The sequence below is a fragment of the Talpa occidentalis genome, unplaced genomic scaffold (genome assembly GCF_014898055.3).
Source record: "Talpa occidentalis isolate TD23 unplaced genomic scaffold, MPIMG_talOcc4v2.1 talOcc4.11, whole genome shotgun sequence".
In the NCBI taxonomy this organism is placed as follows: Eukaryota; Metazoa; Chordata; class Mammalia; order Eulipotyphla; family Talpidae; genus Talpa; species Talpa occidentalis.
The window spans coordinates 65,721,258-65,742,084 of NW_023601104.1; the positions used below are offsets into that span (position 1 = coordinate 65,721,258).

Below are 20,827 nucleotides of genomic sequence, written 5' to 3' on the forward strand. Positions count from 1 at the left end.
AATCTAGGAGGCAAGTGTAAAAAAAGTAGTTTGGAACTAAGGTCATAAAATCCAAGTAAGAGTCGATGGTGATAAATGAACTAAGGTGGGAAGAAATGGAAGAACTGAAGATGTAGTCTGAAAGGTAGACCTGTCAAGCTTCGTACAGGGTTAAATGGGTACAGAAGACAGTAAAGAATCAAGGATAATTCTTGTGTGTTATTTTAGCTAGAGTGAATTGGATGCCAGTCATTGACATAGGGAGTCTAGAGGTTTTCTGGAGGATCTGGGTTCTGTTTGCAATACGTTACATTTGATGTGCTTATTAGACATTCATTTAGAAGTTGGGGGTGCTAATCTGAGGTTTGGGAGAGATATCAGGGCTTTGTGCCAGCTAATAGCATTTGATGAGATTACCTAGGCAGAGAATGGAAGGGCTACCAACAAGCCTGCAAGAGCTTCATTATTTTATTTCATGTATTTTTTACATCATTTTTTCATTTTTGCACAATGTATGCATTTTCATCTTGATTATAATCCCCATACAATTCCCCCTTATTTTGACCCTAATCCCTCCTCCCTTCCCACCCCGCTGTAGTGTGTCTCTGGTTTATAGTTGCTTGTTGATTTTGATTTTTACTTTATTATAATTAGTCTTTTTCCTGGTCCCTTATTTAGGTTTTCTAAATTCCTGCTATGAGTGAGATCATCCGGTATTTTTCTTTTTCTTTCTGGCTTATTTTGCTGAGCATGATCCCTTCAAGCTCCATCCATGTTGCTGCAAATTGCATGAGTTTATCTTTTTTGATTGCTGAGTAATATTCCATTGTGCATATGTACCACATCTTCTCGATCCATTATTTTAATACAAGTTCATAGATGTACCAGGATATTTTAACTGATCGTAAGCTCTGGATCAGGTGGTTCAGCAGAGCCGAATAGAGAGCAGCTGAGTTGGAGTGGGTTGAGAGAAGTTAAGGAGATGGGTAAGGAAATGGAGGGTGCTAGCTAGTGACAGGTTTTTAAGAAGTATTGCCATTTAGTGCATCAGAGAAAATGAGGCAATATAGCTTGGAGGCGAAGGAAAGCGTGTTTAAAGATGAGCAACTAGTCTAGAGCACGCTTCTCAAACTGTGCTCAGCCAAGCAGTGAAATGTTTAACAGTACACAATGAGATAAGTAGGAAATGGTGAGGAGGCGTTTGGAAACTAAATAGCACTTTAGCATTGTGGAAACATCCAATCAGATAATCAGTTTCTAATTCTCCTTTTTATTATATATTTTTAAAGTATCAGTGACATGTTTGAGAAGCTCCAGAATGTGTTTGCGAGCTAGTGGCACGAACCCATATGTAAAGGGCAGGAATGGCCACTGAGCAGGTTTTCTAGGATCCAGCAGACCGGGTAAAGGAGGAGTCAGAGTCCTCAGTGGTTTTTTGCAGGTCTCTTATTAGGATTACCAGGTACACGGCAGGCAGGGGTGCTGGGGGGCCAGGAGGCTCGCAGGCCTCCCAGCCCCCAGCAAGTCTTCACTCTATCTGGGCTCTCCGGCCTTCTCTGCTTCTCTCTCGGCTTCTGTTCGTTCTCAGCTTCTACTGGCGTCCTCATGACGCTGTCCTTTAAAAGCCCAGTCTCAGCCCAGGTGGATCCCATCTACTATGCCCACACCCTATTCCAGGTGCCGGCCATCAGGCATGCATTCAGGACTGCAAGCGTCCATCATCTATCCTGAGGGTGGGAGGGCAGAAAAGCCTGACATTTTTCCTTACCCTACACCATATAATAAGTAAAGTTGATAATTCAGGAGAAAGGGACAGACAAGATCAGGAGCCAAATTTGTTGGAAGGCTGGAATCTCAGGGTCCCAGGCGTCAGTGGAGCAGTGAGTCCTGTGTTCGGGCTGCAATCCATCATCCTATCAAAGGAGGAAAGTCAGAAAAAAAGGTTCAGATGTGGGGACACAGGTAGGATTGGTCTAGGAATTGTGAGGGAGGCCTTCCAGGTGCTTCAGCATCACCTGAACTGCACTGACTTCAACTAACATCCAGACAACCCCCAACTTTTCTTATAGATACAAAATTGGGAGTGCTGAATGATGCTGGGCCTAGGAGTGACAATAGTAGGAAATAAAATTTCCCCCTATCTACTATGTGAATATCCAGTGATGAGATTCTGATGAGGTGACAATGTTGGGATTTGGATGTGATGTTGGAGTTCAGTGAGTGGGATCCTTGGGTTCCCTATGAGAAAAGTTTGGGCAGAGTTCCCTTTCAGTGGTACATAGCAAGTTTACTAAGTTTACTTGCGCCACCAGGGAGGCCCCTATGTCAGTCATTTCTAACCCCATCTCTAGTATCTTGCCTTGCGAAGCCTCCACCCCAAATTTTCTGTGCTAAGCCTCCATCATCAACACTATATGAACATCAGATGAAATTCAGAACAGCTTGGCTCAGCCACATGACTGCCTTTAAAATAATGTCGAGTTGATCCAGTGATCCAAAGAAAAGACAGGCTGTAGGTTTTTCACATCGGTGAGTTTTCAGTAGGAAAGTGACTTAGTGTTTTCCTGGCAAAAGCAACATGAGGCTTGTGTCCTAAGTTACAAATTACATTATTGCTCTACAGGTTAGATTTACTTATATGGCCAGTCATGTAAGTATCTCGACTATATTATAGATAGTTGATCCTGGCAGTCTGTTCCAGTTGGAATAAAATGTCATGTTTTATAGTCATTTATGAGAATTCATCAAGACATTAATATATTGGGATGAAGTCAGTGTGACCTTTCTTGAAGAGCAAAATCTTGGTAGAGAAGCAGTTTTGTGTCACTGTACTAGGATGTAGCTTTATGGGTTATATAGGTTTCCCCAACTATCTGAAAGTGGATTCTTCCTACTTGGTATGACGTGGTAGGTTATTGGGGGTATAGGAATACTATTACCATTTATTTATAGGGAAGAAAATTTTGAGCATTCTGAGACCCCTCAAAATAATATCAAATCATACAAAATAGGACCATTTAGTTTTGCAGAGTGGGAAAAACCTGCAACAAAGCTTGAAAAGTCTTCACTCTCTTGTTAGAAAGGTTGATAGAGGTTGTTAGAAATTAGGCCAGAAACTGGTCATTATAGAGCTCTGGGTTTTATATGATGAGTAAGTAATTTTAGAACTTTCCACATTGCACTCCTAAGTGTCATTGGACTAGATGTTCAGCACAGCTTTGTTCCTGAGTTTGGAAAGGCCTTTCTTTTCTCCTATATATTTTCTTTTGTTTCTGAAATATTTTACAGTAAGTATTTGTTACTTTCTAATAAAAAAATTTTTAAATGAAACATCAGGGCCTCCCCGGTGGCGCAGCGGTTGAGCGCTGGGTTGCCAAGCTGCCCGCAGCCTCTGCAGCGCCGGTTTGATCCCCGGCTGCTCCCCGGCCACCGGAGGAGGGTCCCACATGGCACGCAGACCTCTCCTGCCGCCCGCTGCTCCCCTCAGCAGTGTACTTCGGTCCTTCTGCCTGCTCTGCTCCTCGCTCTGGCTCTGGTGAATTCTCTCACCCTCCCGCGCGCTTCTGACTGTACCCAGTGCAAGTATAAACAAAACAAACAAATAATAAACAAACAAATAAATAAAACATGCCTCTATTAAAATAAAAAAAAATTTTAAATGAAACATCAGATGGAGAAAGAAAAATAGAGTATGATATCACTTATATGTAGAATCTAAAAAAATTAAAAAACAGACTAGATAGTGGTTACCTGGGGGTGTAGGGTCTTGGGAGATGTTGGTGAAAGGGTACAAATTTCCATCTTTAAGATGAGTAAGTTCTGGGCCTCCCTGGTGGTGCAAGGGGTTAAGATGCAACCTATGAAGCTATCCGCAGCCCTGCAACACGAGTTCGATCCCCACCCAGGGAGCTACCCACATGGCGCAGCAGACCTCTTCTATCTCACCCACTGCTCCCCTCAGCAGTGTATTTCGTTTGACTTGCCTGTCTGTTCCCTACTCTGTCTCTGGTGAATCCTCTCACCCCCCACACCTTTGGCCTCTACCCCAGTTCTTGTGTGCATAAATAAATAAATCTTAAAAAAAAAAAAGATGACTAAGTTCTGGTGGACAGCAGGATGATTATAGTTAGTAATACTGTATTTTTTACTTATGGGAGAATAGAGCTTTTTTTTTTAAGGCTTTGAAAAAAAATTAGAGCAATCAGAATCAGAAGAACTTTTGAGTTACTCACCCAGCTTTCAAATGAAGCTAGCAAAGGGAAGATTCTGCAGCTTGAGAAAGATGAATTGTATGATACAATTTTATAATATTGCTAATTTAGATTTTATGTTGCCTTTTTAAACAAACTATATGTTTTCTAAATCTGAAATGCATAAGCTCAGGCCCTATGCATCTATTCAAGTTGATGAGCTTCAGTGAACCTGGCGGTTAAGTTTTTCCAGGCACATTTCATTAGGACAAGAGATTAACGGTTATAAAAAACAAAGAGAAAATGAAAATGAATGTCTGTTGTCTGTTGCTCTTACAGTGATAATCTATGCACGAGAATGTATATGTGAGATTTAGAAAGAAATTTAGTAATACTGCTCCAGGGAGCAAATAGTGCCAAATGACACAAGATATGTGTATTTTTCACTTTTATCCATTTGAATAAAAAGTATATTACAGCAATAGTTTTCAGTTGGATTTTAGATCAGGATAAAAACACTTGGGAAATTGACTTTTGGGGGCCTTAAATGTACACATCTGGGGCCTCTGTGTGTTCCTCTCACAGGCAGCTTCAGAATTACAGGCACTGTTGTTAGAAGAGAATATTAACATCATATTTAATATTAAATAATGATTTGAATACATAGAGATGCTTTTAACTTATAAAATCTCTTTGATAGATATAACATTTGTCACTGTTCTCCAGTTAGAGATTCATAGAACAGTATATAAATGTTTTAATAGTCCACCTTGAGGATTTCCTTAGTTGTAAAGAAATACTTAACTCTTCCCAGTTTACAAGACAGAACAGTACATGTCTTATTTGAATTTATTGACTATGAAAAGTTTTCATAGAACTCCAAGCTCTTGCTAATGGAATATATTTATTCTGACAGCCTTTAAACTTACCGAAGGAAGTAAGCCAGTGTAACATTAATGGCAGTATTTTAGACCTTCCCAAGTTTTTAAAAATTCCGAAATGGAAATGTGAAGACCAGTTTCTTCAGTCTTCCATTTGACCACACCTCAAACTTTAGCTGTCTTAGGACTGTACAGGACTCTGACTTACACTGGCATTTGGGGTGCATCTAGGTGAGAACTGTCCCTGCTCTGTGCCGAGTCACTGGTGGATTTACTTGATGAGGAAAGCTGTCCCCTGCAACAGGGCGAGAATAGGAGTCAAGAGTTCCTTTGTTTGTTGACTTCCTTTTTAATATCTTCCTTTCTTTTCCATCTGGAAGTACCAAAAAAAAAAAAAAAAAAAAAAAACAATTTGCTTTGAAAGTAAAGCTTCTTAGAGCTCAGTAAAATTTCTTAGCGTGGCAAGCTCTATATCTTCTTCCAGAATAGTAAATTCAGCTTTCCTCTTCACATTTAAATTTTGATTGGTTACTATAATAACACGTTTGCTTAAATAATAAAGGAACAGGACTGAAACTTTTTTTTTAATTAAAGTTTGACCCTCAGGGATAATGAATGTTAAAGGGATCCTGAACATTCATTTGACGTGAATAAAATATGATGACACAGTATTTTTCTAGTAAATCACATGTATATTTGATTTACTTAGGTGGGCAGGTCAACAGAAAGCCCTATCGACTTCGTTGTTACAGACACAATTTCTGGCAGTCAGAATAATGATGAAGCCCAAATCACACAGAGCACTATCTCCAGGTTTGCCTGCAGGATCGTCTGTGACAGGAACGAGCCTTACACAGCAAGGATATTTGCAGCTGGATTTGACTCTTCCAAAAACATATTTCTTGGAGTAAGTACTATTAAACAGTACCTTTTTTCAAGAAAAATACTATTCTTGAAGGTAATATTTCATCTCAGCCAACAAGTTTGCTTTCCACGATGCTTCCAGTTAGATTTTGAGTTTTCAGATGATCTGTTGGAAGAGCTGTGACTAAAAATCTGAAAGCAATGAAGTCATTTGTTACATGTGCTATATTAAATATAATTTGTACAGTAATTGCTTTTTAAAGTATATATAAACATTGTACATAATGTATTTATGTTAGATTGGAGGGGGTTAGTTCAGAGGAAAAAATAAATGGGTTCAAAGGAAATTTTAGTTATTCATTCATAAAAATGTATTGAGCATGTGCTGTGTTCCATATTGGATGTTATAGCTGTGATAGTGCAGAGTACACAGCAAATAAAGTGTCTGTTTTCATAGTTTCTCCATGTAAATGAAACCCAAAAGTCTTAGCGACTATTCACCTTTAAAATAGTTCCTTCTTGAATCAGGATATTTTTACAGGAAGAAAAAAACCATTCAGGGCCTCCCTGATGGCACAAGGGGTTAAGCACAGCACTTTGAAGCTATCTGCAGCCTCTGCAGCACGAGTTCAATCCCCAGCCATGGAGCTACCCATGGTGCAGCAGACCTCTCCTGTCTCTCCTGCTGCTCCCCTCAGCAGTGTATTTCAGTCAATCAGCCTGTTCTGTTCTCTATTCTGTCTCTGGTGAATCCTCGCACCCAACACACCCCTGGCCTACACCCCAGTTCTTGTATGCATAAAATAAATAAATCTTTTTTAAAAAATGGCCTAAATAGTGCTAACAATATATTATCCCATGTATCAAGAAGCACCAAGGAAGGCCAGCTCCAAGGCCAGTTAATCCCATGGTTGTCTGACACCCAGGGAGCCAGGTCCTTTCTGTCCTGCCTTCTGCTCCCTGGGCCCTTCAGCTCCCTCAGGGGCAGCCTTCTCCACCCAGAGAAGGGGGCCCTGCACTTCCCACGCTCTGACATTTCCTGCCATAGAGGAGGCAGCAGAGGGACTGTTTGCTCCTCCTCTCTCTTCAGAGCCAAGGCATCTCTCCCATAAGCATCCCAAAAGACCACTCAGGCCTCCCTGGCCAGCTCTTAGTCACATGCCCACTCCCAGCCAGTGTCGCCAGGGCACGGGTCGTCATGGTCAGGTCATCCCAGTCAGGGTTTACCCGAGTGAGGGGAACAACGTGGGCACCATCCCCAAGAAAGAAGAGGGTACGCTATGGCAAGGCACTCCAGGGTGTCTGTCCTGCCCCGGTATCCTTCTGCATGGGCACCCCTCGCCCCACAAGCACAGATTTGTGTGACAGCATAGTGCTCACCGCTCATTAGCTGAACATTTTTTGACATTTAGTGTGTTTAATAAAAATTGTTTTTCCCCATGACTATCCTTTGTTCTGTATCCTTCTCAGGTAAGTACATGTAAATGTAAGTGTTCTTAGATAATAGGGGTGAAGAACATGTCGCAGATTTCTGGAATCACATGGGGGCTTAAAAAACAAATCTCTGAGGAAGAGCCCACACGTCAGGCTCACGCTCGCTCGCTCGCTCGCTCTCTTCTCTCTCTCTCTCTTTTTTTTTTTTGGTAGCTCCCAAGATGAATATAATGTGCTTCCAGGGATACACCATTCATCCACTTTAGCACTTTTTCCCTATTGCCAGCATAATTGCATATTTTACCCTTCTGATTATTAACTTTAAATAGGAAATGAAAACTCATCACTTCCTGCCCCTCTGCCCTGCCCGGTATTGTCGAGAGATTCCTGTATCTCTTCGTGTTGAATGTCATCTCAGCAGGCATCTTCTGTTCTGTGGTCTCCTCTCCAGGAAAAGGCAGCAAAGTGGAAAAATCCCGATGGCCACATGGATGGGCTCACCACCAACGGCGTCCTGGTGATGCATCCAAGAGGAGGCTTCACCGAGGAGTCCCAGCCCGGGGTCTGGCGCGAGATCTCTGTCTGCGGAGACGTGTACACCTTGCGAGAAACCAGGTCGGCCCAGCAGAGGGGAAAGCTGGTGAGTGGACTTGACTTCACTCTGGAAAATGCACCAAACAACTAAAATCTAGCTGGAGGACTGTCGTTTTCCTCCCCTGCAGTTCCTGACTTTGTACAGGTGTGAGTGCTGTGCACCACTGATGCAGAGATTGAGAACTCTGCAAGTCTTCTCAGAGTAAGAGGGAAATGGCTTGATTTCCTTTAATGATCAAGCTTTTCCCATAGTGGAAGAAACTTAGCTTTTATTCCTTACTACCTTAAAAGCATGATCTTCTACTATACACATCACCACCAAATTGCACTTAAATTCACTTGAAGAAGGATAAATTTGTTTTGCATGTAAAACTACTAATTTGGGAAAATTCTGAACAGTCTAAGAGTAACTAGTGAAAATTATGTATTAGAATTACAGAATTATTTACTAGACTCTTTGGAACTACAAGATAATTAAATTAGCTCTCCCTGCCCCTTCAGCTCAGAGTAAGAAATCAATACAAATTCCCTATATAATTCACAAAAACCATAGTTATTGCTATTTGCTTGAAATAATTCATATAGTACATTGACTTGGCATGTTAATATTTTCCAGTAAATATTGCTTTTTATCCCAAATGCTCTAAGGCAGTTGCTTTTTAACCCTTTACTCCTATGGAGAATAATTATATCTTCAGTGGAGAGCTTTGGGGTTCTGATCTTGCCACAGCTGTGTAGGCACAGTGCCAAATTCTTAGTAAACTTTCTACTCTGGTATTTTGAATTGATTGTGAAGTAGAAGTTAGAACAAGAGATCAAATTTTTTTTTCCAAAACCCATAAAGAAACATACAGGGACTAGTGCTATGATCTAGCATTTTTCAGAAAGATGTTAACCGTATATTTCTAAAAGGGAGAAAGGAGATTGGAATTTGGATTACCAACCCAGTTTGCTACTTTCTGTTGGATTTTTGTTTTGAGGACTTGTTATTTTCATTCCTGTTTCACATCACATTACCACTGAGAATACCATTCTGCGTGGCCCTCAGATCCCACACCCAAAACTGAACTTCCAATTTTCCCCTCCCTCCTCCCTCGGTCTGCTACTTTTCCTATATTCTCTGTCCATGGAAAGCTCCATTCTATGTAGACAGTAAGATTGCCTGATATGTGAAGGTCTTTCTTCCTCACATCCAGAACTCTGGGGACTAATGAGTTCAATACCTGTGTCTCTGGTCTGTTGCCACTGATTGCCTCTTTTTGGGGGTACATACGTCCTCTTTGCCTTGAGAGAGAACTAACCCCAACTGTCTCCTCCACCCGTGGTCTTATGACCTCCAGTCTGCTCTCTGCACTCTGGAAAGGCAAATCTGTTCTCCCATAGCTGCCTAAAACTCCTCTTGACTTGCTCAGCTACATGAGGCCAGGCGACCCTCTAGCCCGGGTCTCTCATCCTGCACCCCACACCCCGCCCCCATCCAGCCCCATTCAGGCACCTGTTGAACTTTCTTCTGCCCTATTCACTGACTGCTGACATCTTTTTCAAATCTCTGTCCAAGGAGAACCCTTATCAAAACTCCCCCTGACCTATCATAATAGCAGACATTAACGCAATGCTTATTAGTTCACGCCAGATACTGTCCTCAGCACTGCACTTGTATTAACTTACTTAACCCTCACAGTGCCCTTATCTACATTTTACAGGAGAAGAAATTGAGGCACTTGGGGCTTACATAACTGTCCAAGGTCACAGTACTAGTAAGTGACAGAGCCAGGACTCCAGCCCAGCGGTGGGCTCCAGGCTCCGTGCTCGGGGCTGCTGTGGGGCAGTGGCTCCCCAGCACGCTCAGCACCTTCACTGACTCCAGCTGTGCCAGGTCTGCCGCCCACTACTGCACTAAACAAGCTCCAGGACGGGGGAGGCCTTATTGGTGTCTGTGCCCCTGGGACTTTGAGCACTGTGGCTTGGGGAGGCAGTGGTCGTGCTTCTGCTGACCACGTCTGACTGCTGCTGATACTCAGTCTTGTGAGCACCTGGCGTGCATAGCACAGACATCCTCTTAGAAATGAGGCTTTTGCTCCAAGTCTTCAGCATGCAGGATAAAGGAGAGATTGTAGGAAGCTGCGAGTCAGCAGTAATCTCTTGGACCTGCCGGAATTACCGCAGGAGCCCACAAGGGGCTTCTGGATTGACTCTAGTTAAAATGAGTGAGTCTTCAGTGGTTGAACTGGAGACTCTCTGTGCCTTAGGAGACCTAGGCGTAATTGTGTTACTGGCTTAAGAAGAAAAAGTTAAAATCTCAGGAGATGTGTGTTTATTAAAATAACTGTTACATTTCATGAACACCTAAGGTACGTGTGTCGTGCTGCGGGCTTGCAGACTCGGCTTGTGTGTGTTGTGTGTGTGTTTAAATGACGGAACCGGGCCTCAAGGAGGATAAGTCACTTGCCTGGTCCTGTTCTCAGTGGGACAAACTGCCTCCCTCTGTCAACTTCAAAGATGATTTTTGTTTATTTTGAGAAGAATGCTAGCTTGCCAAATTTTGCTTTTTAAAGGCATGTCTGTCGAACTTGTAGGTGGAAAATGAAACCAATGTCCTGCAGGACGGCTCCCTCATTGACCTGTGCGGGGCCACTCTGCTCTGGAGAACCGCCGACGGCCTTTTCCACACTCCCACGCAGAAGCACATTGAGGCCCTCCGGCAGGAGATCAACGCTGCCCGGCCCCAGTGCCCGGTGGGGCTCAACACCTTGGCCTTCCCCAGCATCAGCAGGAAGGAGGTGGTGGAGGAGAAGCAGCCCTGGGCATATCTCAGCTGTGGCCACGTGCACGGCTACCACAACTGGGGCCACCGGAGCGACACAGAGGCCAACGAGAGGGAGTGCCCCATGTGCAGAACCGTGGGCCCCTATGTGCCTCTCTGGCTCGGCTGTGAGGCTGGTTTTTATGTAGACGCGGGACCACCAACTCATGCTTTCACCCCTTGTGGACACGTGTGCTCAGAGAAGTCTGCAAAATATTGGTCTCAGATCCCATTGCCTCACGGAACTCATGCATTTCACGCCGCCTGCCCTTTCTGTGCCACGCAGCTGGTTGGGGAACAGAACTGCATCAAATTAATTTTCCAGGGTCCAGTTGACTGATGCCCTTGACAGCCATCTACAACTTTATTAACAAGTTACTGTGAAGATTTTGCCACTAACTCTAGATTTTACCTTTTTATAATACTGTTTATTAAGTGGAGGGGGCCTGAGGCTGGGAGCAAAGCAGGGACTCAGCGATCATACATGCCAGGGGTTGAGCGCAGTGTGGTGCATGCCCAGAACTGCAGCACTGCCACTGGAGTCTACTCAATTGAACATGCTAGCTTGGTAATGATTGGATTTAAAGCCCCACGCTGTCCTTTTAGCCGTGGGTTTTAAATAATTCTTTTCCTTTATAGACATGGACAAGACTTTAAATCCTATTTTACAAAATGTCAAAGACATTTTTCCAAAAGTGGCTGACTCTCCTGAGTACCTGTCCATGTTTTGTGGGGTAGGTGCTCACTGAAAGACGTGCAGTGTCTGCAAATCCTTGATACAGGCTAGAAGGGAACCAGATACCAAAGGGGGTGGCTCTCCAGAATGTTCTTTGTGAACAGGAGACCTTAGGCACCGGTGGTTACTTATTTTGCAAGGGGGGAGAGTATATTCATATGTCATGTTTTTTATTAAACTCAGTAGGGCTGGGTTACTTTATAGACACATTCATCAAATACCTTGGCATTTCAAACAAAGACTTCCCCATAACTTTTTAGTCTGCCTTTTGTTGTTTCTAGGACAGTTCATCCCTGATGTTTATCCTGCATAGCTAGATCTGTTTGCTTGATTAAAATGCAGCAACTCTTAAGATCCATTAACTGAAGATCACAACTGCAGCAGCAGACACAGCTAGGCACCATACTATCAAGTTTATTTGCTTCCTGGGTTGTTTCAGATTTAAGAGTGATTTAAAGTAAGAGTCTGTTTCTCAGAACCACTTACTGGGATTTCATAAGTTTGGTTTTTTTTTTTTTTTTTTTTTTTTTGTCTTTAAGAAAGCCAAAATCCTGTGAGCCTAAAAGCAACCTAGCACCACCATGCAGGCATTTCTGCTGTCTCCCTTCCCGCCATCTGTCACCTCCCCTTGCAGCTTACGGAGCCCTGTAAGTTTTGAAAATGTTTGCAAATCAAACTAAATTTAAATGTGATCATTAGATATACACACCACCAAGCGGTACATCTGCAGTGATAATTTGAAATTCCTGATTTCGAGAGAGCAAATGAGTGTTTACTGAGGAATAATTAAATCAGAATTTCATATGAGTTCTGCCATCCCTCTCTGTTAGTTTCATTTCACTTAGAATAATAATTCTTGGATGCTCATTCTCTGTACTGGGTACCAGCGGTGTCACTGCTCCCAGAATAGAAGAGTCTTTGAGGACATGAGACTGGCTGAGCTGGCCGAGCTGAAACAGATCTGTACCACATGGAAATAATATCGAAACACCCTCTTATATTGACCATGGCAGACTAGGGCTAGATTTTTTTAACCTTTGTAAAGATATATGATTTATATGCTTCTAATATACTATATGCATACTTGAATTGGTTTTTCCAAGTCTTGCCTATTTTCAATTGTTTTGATCTATTTTGAATAGCCTTTTCCCTAACATAAGATATATTGCCCCTGGTTGCTGCTGCTTAATTTGACTTCACATTTAAAAAGTTTAACCTGTCCATTTTAAAAACAGCTTTACTTTTCAATGGCTAAATTAAAATGGGGCATTTTGTTTTGGTAACTGCTTAGTGATGTGAAAACCCAACAGCAGTCCTCGTATTGATAGCTTCTCTATTCTCTCTTAACTTACTCTAACTGCAGACAGAAAATGAAAGAAAAAATGGAATTGCCCAAAATAATATAGCAAGTGTCTTTATTTTAGCCAGTCTCTCCAGTGATTAACTTTTACTAACAGTGTGCACCCTCTTCAGCCTGTGATTCTTTGGGCTCCACAAAATGACAAAGGAAAGCATGTGGCCCCTCTTCTAGCTGTAATGAGATTTCAAAAGTCTTGGTATTCTGAAAGCCTCTTGTCAAGAAAGTGGCCTTGCGTTCAGAATGGCTGGACTTTACCTTTAAAAAGATTTTTGTTCCCAGAAAGTCATGCTCTGATCTACTTTTCCATCTCAAGGACAGTTGACCCTGAACAGCATGGATTTGAACTGCGCAGGTTCTCTTACACATGGATTTTCTTTTTTCAGTAAATATACTGAGAAATTTTATTGAGGCTTGTGACTGAAAAAACTCATACATGAGCCATATAGAAATATCAAGAAAAGAAAACTTAGGGATGTGACACATGCATAAAATATATGTAGTTAATAGTCTGTTTTATCATTTACTACCTAAGATATACGCAACTCTATCATAAAAAGTTAGAATTTAGAAAACTTAACACAAACTGGATGTGGCATTGTTCACCATCCAGAGAAATGAGAACAAATGTAAAGATGCAGCATTAAATCATCACTGTGTAACTTACTACGAAGCATACTGTGCTGTAATTTCATGGCCACCTCCTGTTGCTGTCTCACATCTCGAGTAGCTCTTTCAAATGCCATGTGATGTGTATCATCTCCACATGAACAGCTCACCTCTGAAAAAAAGGTACATGTGGATTTTCGACTGTGTGAGTCAGGACCCTTCATTCCCAAGTTGTTCAAGGGTCAGCTGTGGATAAGTCCAGTAGTTCTGCATGCAATAATATATGTCCCCAAGTAAAGTTCTCTTCTACCCTGAAAAGTTTCTGACTTAGAAAAACTCAGAGAGCGAAGTACAAGTTGAAAGTTCCAGCTCTTACAAGGGGTGACAGTGAACGGCCTCTCAGTTCCTTTGACTTCCTAGTAAGGGCCTCCGCCTTCCCTCCCCCTCTGCCACCACAGAGAATGGCAGGTCTACAAGGAAGGAAACCTTGTTTATCTTGGCCACCTTCAGAACATCCCCTTATAAATTTGGTTAATGAGATTCCACCCCCCACCCCTACTTGAAAGCAGTTTAGTTTGTGAGAATAACAAATTCTAACTCACCAAAGTCAGATAATACAGTTCAGAAAAGGTGAAGATCCTTCTCAAAAGTTACTTCTGTGTTCATGTCCAGCTTGCTGTCACATGAAAGGGTGAGTCCCACCCCCTAGGTGTATACATAGGAAATTGCCAACTAATGATCTGACCTCAGCCTGATCAAAATGCCTTTTGTGAATAGGTTTCCAAAAGTATAGCCCCAGTGATGTATTCCCATAGATATTATTTTTTTCAGTTGTTTGTCATTTTACTACAAAAAAGAAAAAGATTCAGAGTAGGTGAGATGCAACTCTGAATATTTTTTTAATCCAGAGGTTGTTTTTTTTTTGTTTTTTAAACTACTAATAACCGGTGCTGCCAGGTCATGCATGCTGCAACTTTCACATTTCCCTTATTTGGTTTCACTTTTTGCAAATAAAAAGGGCTACAATTCACACTGCAGAGTAAATATTAAGCTTTCTGGGTTTGGTTCCCCCTCCCCAACTGTGGCCCAAAAGAATTAAAATCTTTTAATATAAATAGAGAGCATATTTATCATTCCTCGATAGTTAATTATAGAGTTTGGTACCTTTGTGCCTCAGGGAAGCCACGTGATATAACTGGTTATAGAATTTCAGGGTTAGGGTTTAAAGAAAGGAGAAAGCCATTGGAAAAATGATGGGCTCCATTAAGGAGACTAATGAATCTGGATGCAGAAATATGCCAGGAACTGGCATACACATGATTGTAGAATTCATTTCCAGTATCAATAGGGAAATTATTTTAAGTTATTACATATACTGTATTAGGAAAGTTGAGGAGAAATCTTCATCAACTTCGTTTTTTGCTTACATAGAAAAATTCAAACCCCTGTTATTTGGGATCTCAGTATTGTTATTTGGGCACTTTTGAGAGTTTAAGGAACATGTTTTCTCCTCAATTTAAGTACAACATAGGTTACAGAATTGTTACCTGCAGTACTTTGATTCTAATCAACTTTTCTTTTTAAAAGCCATTCTGTTCTTTGGGCTTGCATTAAAGGATGTGTGATCACACCATTGTCAGTGCTGGCTAAAAACTGGTTATTCTCATATCATCCTGCCTCTTCACAGTGGAATTTCTCATTAGACAAAACCACAGATCTCATTTTAAGCCGACTCCAACTCTGTTCCTTTGACTGTCAATCTTAAATCCCCACGGTTTAGCATTTATGGCTGAAGGTAGGAAGTTCCTCCTTCCACACTAGAAATAGAGCACGACTCTGTAATCGATTCTGTATGTTTCAGTCAAAGGCCAATGAGACAACTTCAGGATCTTTTTAATAACAAGAATGCAAGCATTACTGAAGCAGTAAAACGAAAGTTTCAATATTTCTTTTCAGTTAAACTTATGTTCTTTCAAATAAGTTTTCAGCTTCATGAAGACTTCCTAGAAGAAGGTAAGGAAAAGTAAATATTTTTCCAGTTCTACTTAACTATTTCTAAACAGAATTAATTTGATGAAAGGGAAGTTTTCTTGTGTTTTTTTTTTTTTTTTTTAAGCTGAGATGAACAATTGCTTCTCTGTATTAAATAGGCTAGAAGTTAAGGGGGTGGTCATATTTACCATGTATAGTGTTATGAGCAGTTAAATTTTATGGATATATTTGTAAAAACTCTTCTTTTATATTTCATGTCAAATTGAAAAGTTTATTTCTTCACTATTGTACCTGTGGAAATACAAGCCATTTTACAGGAAAAATCTTCAAAAACTATTAAATGGATCTCAGTATGTTTGTGAGTGGTTGTGTTCAGACTCTTCAATTGGCAATGGGTGCATCTGGACATTCAATAGGAAGTTGACACAAAAGTCAATTTCATTTTTGCATTTCACAAACGTCCAAGTTGGTCCCAAACAGTTTTGAGTTCATTATTGTTTTTTTTCTGCACAGTACATATTTAAATATAGATTCTGAAAATCCCCTTAATTTTTTATTAACAAAATTAGATTGGTGCTTATATTATATCTTATTACATCACTGTCAAATAAATCTAATATCCAGGAGAATTTTACCTTGTAGAATTAATAGGTTGTCTTCGCGATCATACTTAGATTACCACTTTTGTGACCATCTTCATCCAATTTTAACACAAGGATTGTGTATAAGCCTTTAAGCATTAAACTAAAATGTCTTTCATAAGGAAGTATATGTATTCATGACAGCTTTTTTTTCATCACATTCATATTCAAGGAATCTCAGTATAATTGCAGTGAGAGAGTTCGTTGCCAAAAAAAAAAAGAAAGAAAATGCACATTTATATAGCTTTTATTTCAGGAGTTAAGTGTTCCATACTTTATTGAATCTAAGTTGCCATGAATCTCAAAAAATGTAGCCAGTTACAATTGTAAGATATGTCCCATTTGACAAGGATGCCAAAACTCTTCATGGGGGAAGAATAATATTTTCAGTAGGTAGAGTTGGAGCAACTAGATATGCATATGCCAAAGAATGAAGTTGGACATTACCTCACAAAATATGCAAAAAAAAAAAAAAAAAGCTTAAAATAGACCAAAGGGCTAGAACTACAGAACTCTTAGAAGAACTATACAATCTTAGAACATTCACAGAGTGAACCTTCATGACCTTGGATTAGTTGATTTCTTAAATATACACCAAAAACTGTGTGTGCTCTATCTCATAAATTACACTATCAGAGTTAAAATGTTTTGTGCAAAAGAGACATTATCATGAAAGTAAAAACTAACCCACATAATGGGAGGAAAATATTTGGAGATCCTATCTGATAAGGTAAGTTACAACACATAACATCAATTATAAAACCCAGTTAAAAATGGTCAAAAGACTTGACTGATAGACACAAAAAGATGGTGAACATCATTAGTCAACAAGAAAATACGGATGGTCTCACTCATAGCAGGAATCTAGAAAAATAAGGGACCAGGAAAAAGAATAACTATAAGAAAAAATATCAAAATCATCAAACAACTATGAACAAGAGACATTCTATGGGGGGTGGGGAGGGGAGGGATTGGGGTCAAAATAAGGGGATTGCAATTTTATGGGGAATATAAAAATAAAATTTATTTAAAAATTAAAAAAAAGAAAATAAAAATGAAAACTATGAAATACCACTTGATAAGCACTAAGTTGGCTAAAGTCAAAGAGATACTGTAACCAGTATTGGCAATGTGTGGAAAAGTTAGAACCTTCATACACTGTTGGTAGAGTAGTAAGATGGTGTAGCCTCTTTGGAGCAGTTTGGCAGTTCCACAAATAGTTAATATATAGTTACCACATAACCCAACATTTCCACTCTTAAGTGTGTATCTAAGAGAATTGAACTGTGTGTTCACACAAAAACTTGTACATGAAGGCTTATAGCAGTATTATTCACAGTAGCCAAAAAGTAAAAATAGCTCAAAAGATAACTGATAAATGATAAGCAAAATGTGATATATATATATACACACACACACACACATATATATATAATATGTGTATATATCCATACAATAGATTATTTGGCTATAAAAACTAATGAAGTATACTGATACATACTACAACGTGGATAAATTTTGAAAACATTAAAAGAAGTCAGACACAAAGTTCATATATTGCAGAAATAGGTGAACTCATGGGACACAAAGTAGATCAGTTGTAGTTAGGTACTGAGGAGAGAAGATGCAAGAAGTGATGACATGAGACTGTTCCTAATGTACATGCTGGTGATGGTTGCATGTACATTAGGGCAACACTGAATCATATACTTTGAAAGGGTGACTTTTTTGCTATGTGAATTATATCCAAAGCTGTTGTTTTAAAAGATAAATCCCAGGGTCTCCCCTGGTGGCGCAGCGGTTGAGCGCTGGGCTGCGAAGCTGCCCACAGCCTCTGCAGCACCAGCTCAATCCCCAGCCGCCAGCGAGGGTCCCACATGGCACACAGACCTCTCCTGCCGCGCCCACTGCTCCCCTCTGCAGTGTATTTTGTCAGTCTGCCTGTTCTGTACCCCGTTCTGGCTCTGGTAAATTCTCTCACCCTCCCGCACTTCTGACTACCCAGTGCTTGTATAAATAAATAAATAAATCTTTTAAAAAAAAAAAAAAGATAAATCCCAAATTCAAAGATGTTAGACTGTGAAGATGTTGCTATTTAGTATTGAAATATAGGTACCATAATCTCTTATGGCCCTTCAGATGCAAATATTCAGGATCCCCAATTTTTGCCTACTCTGAAATGTTTTACAAAGTCTTAAACATAACTTCTTCCTTTTTATCATACTTCCAGTGGCAATCAGATAAGAAAATGTACACATGAGCCTGCTTATGTACTCATACTCTAAAAGACTGACTACCTTTATTGACTTAGGATGAAAAAGTAGAAATAGAATGCTATTCTAAGACCTCAAAGTCTGCTTTCCTTAAAAAGTGTTCTTATGAGTGAAAATAAATCCAAGACATGGCCATTGTAAAAAATTAAAAACCTGGGAAGGTATGAAGAATAAAAGTTATTCATAATTCTATACCACACAAAGATCACAATATTTGGATGTGTCTCTAAATTTACAAAAAGAATTTTTGTGACTTCAATTTTATTCAATTTGGTCTTAGTCTGGTCTTAATTTTAATTCTTTAATCAAAAGACTTCTGAAATGTGGCTGTTCCAGAGGGGAAAATGATTTGTTTGTAGTGGGTTTCTCAGTAAAGATTTACAGAAGGAAATTTTCTCTCCCAGAGCACAAAATGTGTCACACAATGGCAAAATGAGACCTTGGTGGTTATGGCAGCCAGAACTGTATGCATGAACAAACATATCAAACTTGTGCTCCCCTGAACACCCTCTGCCAATTACGGAATGTAGATTGATCAGGCTTTTCTTTTTTTTTTTTAAAGATTTATTTTATTTATTTATTTATACAAGCACTGGGTACAGTCAGAAGCGCGAGAGGGTGAGAGAATTCACCAGAGCCAGAGAGGGGAGCAGAGCAGGCAGAAGGACCGAAGTACACTGCTGAGGGGAGAACCAGGCGGCAGGAGAGGTCTGCGCGCCATGTGGGACCCTCCTCCGGTGGCTGGGGAGCAGCCGGGGATCGAACCGGCGCCGCGGAGGCTTCGGGCAGCTTCGCAACCCAGCGCTCAACCGCTGCGCCACCGGGGAGGCCCGATCAGGCTTTTCTTAAGCAAGATCTTTTATTATCTAAACAGCTTCTAGCTGAAGAATATTAAGATTGGGCCTCCCTGGTGGCGCAGCGGTTGAACGCTGGGTTGCGAAGCTGCCCGCAGTCTCTGCAGCGCCGGTTCAATCCCCGGCCGCCAGGCGAGGGTCCCACATGGCTCGCAGACCTCTCCTGCCACCCGCTGCTCCCCTCAGCAGAAGTATTTCGTCAGTCTGCCTGTTCTGCTCTCCGCTCTGGCTCTGGTGAATTCTCTTAGCCTCCCGCGCTTCTGACTGTACCCAGTGCTTAAATAAATAAATAAATCTTTAAAAAAAAAAAGAATATTAGGATTATTCTTATTGACTGAAAGAGATATAATGGACTCTTCTTGCCTAATTCCAGGTTTGAATGTGAGGTTAAATCAGAGAGCCCAGAGGTGTTTGCTTAAAATGGAGATTCCATAGTTGCCTCTACAGAGGCTGATTGTTCTAGTTTTTTAGGTTCTCCAGGAATTTATACTTTAGACAACCTACATGGTACAGGAGGTGATTCATAAACCATGCTTTGAGAAATCATTCTTCAACTAAAGAATTGTATCATTGGTGCCTCCAGCATAGTCTCCAGGGAACTTGAGATATGTGGTCCCACGTGAAGGTGGGAACAGGTAGCCCACCCTGTCAAGAATTCTTCCTGCCTGTGACATCAGCTTCCATTATCATGTAAGTGACTTGACCTGACAACTCCATCACCTCTTCTAAACTTCGATTCCCTGCACTTTACCATTGGTTTCTTTGGTTCATGCCTTTAACCATTATAAGTGAAAAGACTCCTGAAATTCTCCTATTAATTTGAGGAGTCAGAGTTAAAGATGTAATTTATACATAGTTCTGTGAGCTGGCTGAGCCCTCAAAATCATTTAACATGATGGAAACTTGCAGTGGGTCAGCAAACTGGGTGGCATCCTCTCAGTGCACTGCACAGGGTTTGGGCTCCTACCATTTAGTGATGTGTTTCTAATAGAACTTGAAAAGCGAAATTTTTGAATTCCAGAATTTGATTTCTTTCTGGAAATGTACTGCTATTTAGATTCATTCAGCTAAATAGGTAGGCAAATACTTCCTCATCTGTAAAACAGGTGATAATAGTGACCCCATCCCATAGAGATGTTGTGCACATAATATAATTACATTTACTGTGGTGTATAGTAAGTGTTCAGTAAATGATAGTGGTTTATATGTTCCCATGCAAGATCATTTCCCAGTATCATCTTTAGAACTTGAGTCCCAGTAAGTGTGTTGCAAAAAAAGACTATGTAACTTTGTAACCTTGAGAAATAAGTACATATTTACTTGACCAAATTAATTTTTACCACAGACTCCCCTCTTCCCTCCATTTAATGTAATTTTAATTCTTACAGACCTATTGCTATATATTCTCCAAATTACTATGTTTTTTGAAGTTTTCAGTTTTCCTCCTGCTATTTTATTTCCTAGTTGCAAGTATACCTACCAGCACAAAAGAACAAACCAAGCCCAAAGTTAGGAATAGAAAGTAACAGGATTAGAGCAGAAATAAATGAGATCAATTGTAATAGAAAAAAATTAGAGTTGTTTTTAGATATAAAATTGACAAGCTCCTAGCTAGACTAA

General features: G+C 40.5%; 1 protein-coding gene across 4 annotated transcripts in view; it reads left to right on the forward strand.

The window, feature by feature from the left end:
• Positions 1–11,318, forward strand: part of PELI2 (pellino E3 ubiquitin protein ligase family member 2) — a 162,895-nt gene extending 151,577 nt beyond the window's left edge. For all 4 annotated transcript variants that reach the window (XM_037503406.1, XM_054690645.1, XM_037503407.2 and 1 more), the window contains exons 4-6: positions 5,760–5,957; positions 7,800–7,988; positions 10,519–11,318. In XM_037503406.1, coding sequence (XP_037359303.1) covers positions 5,760–5,957; positions 7,800–7,988; positions 10,519–11,085 — 954 coding nt within the window. In that variant the 3' untranslated portion in view covers positions 11,086–11,318. The remainder of the gene's footprint in view (positions 1–5,759; positions 5,958–7,799; positions 7,989–10,518) is intronic.
• The last annotated feature ends 9,509 nt before the right edge of the window (positions 11,319–20,827 follow it).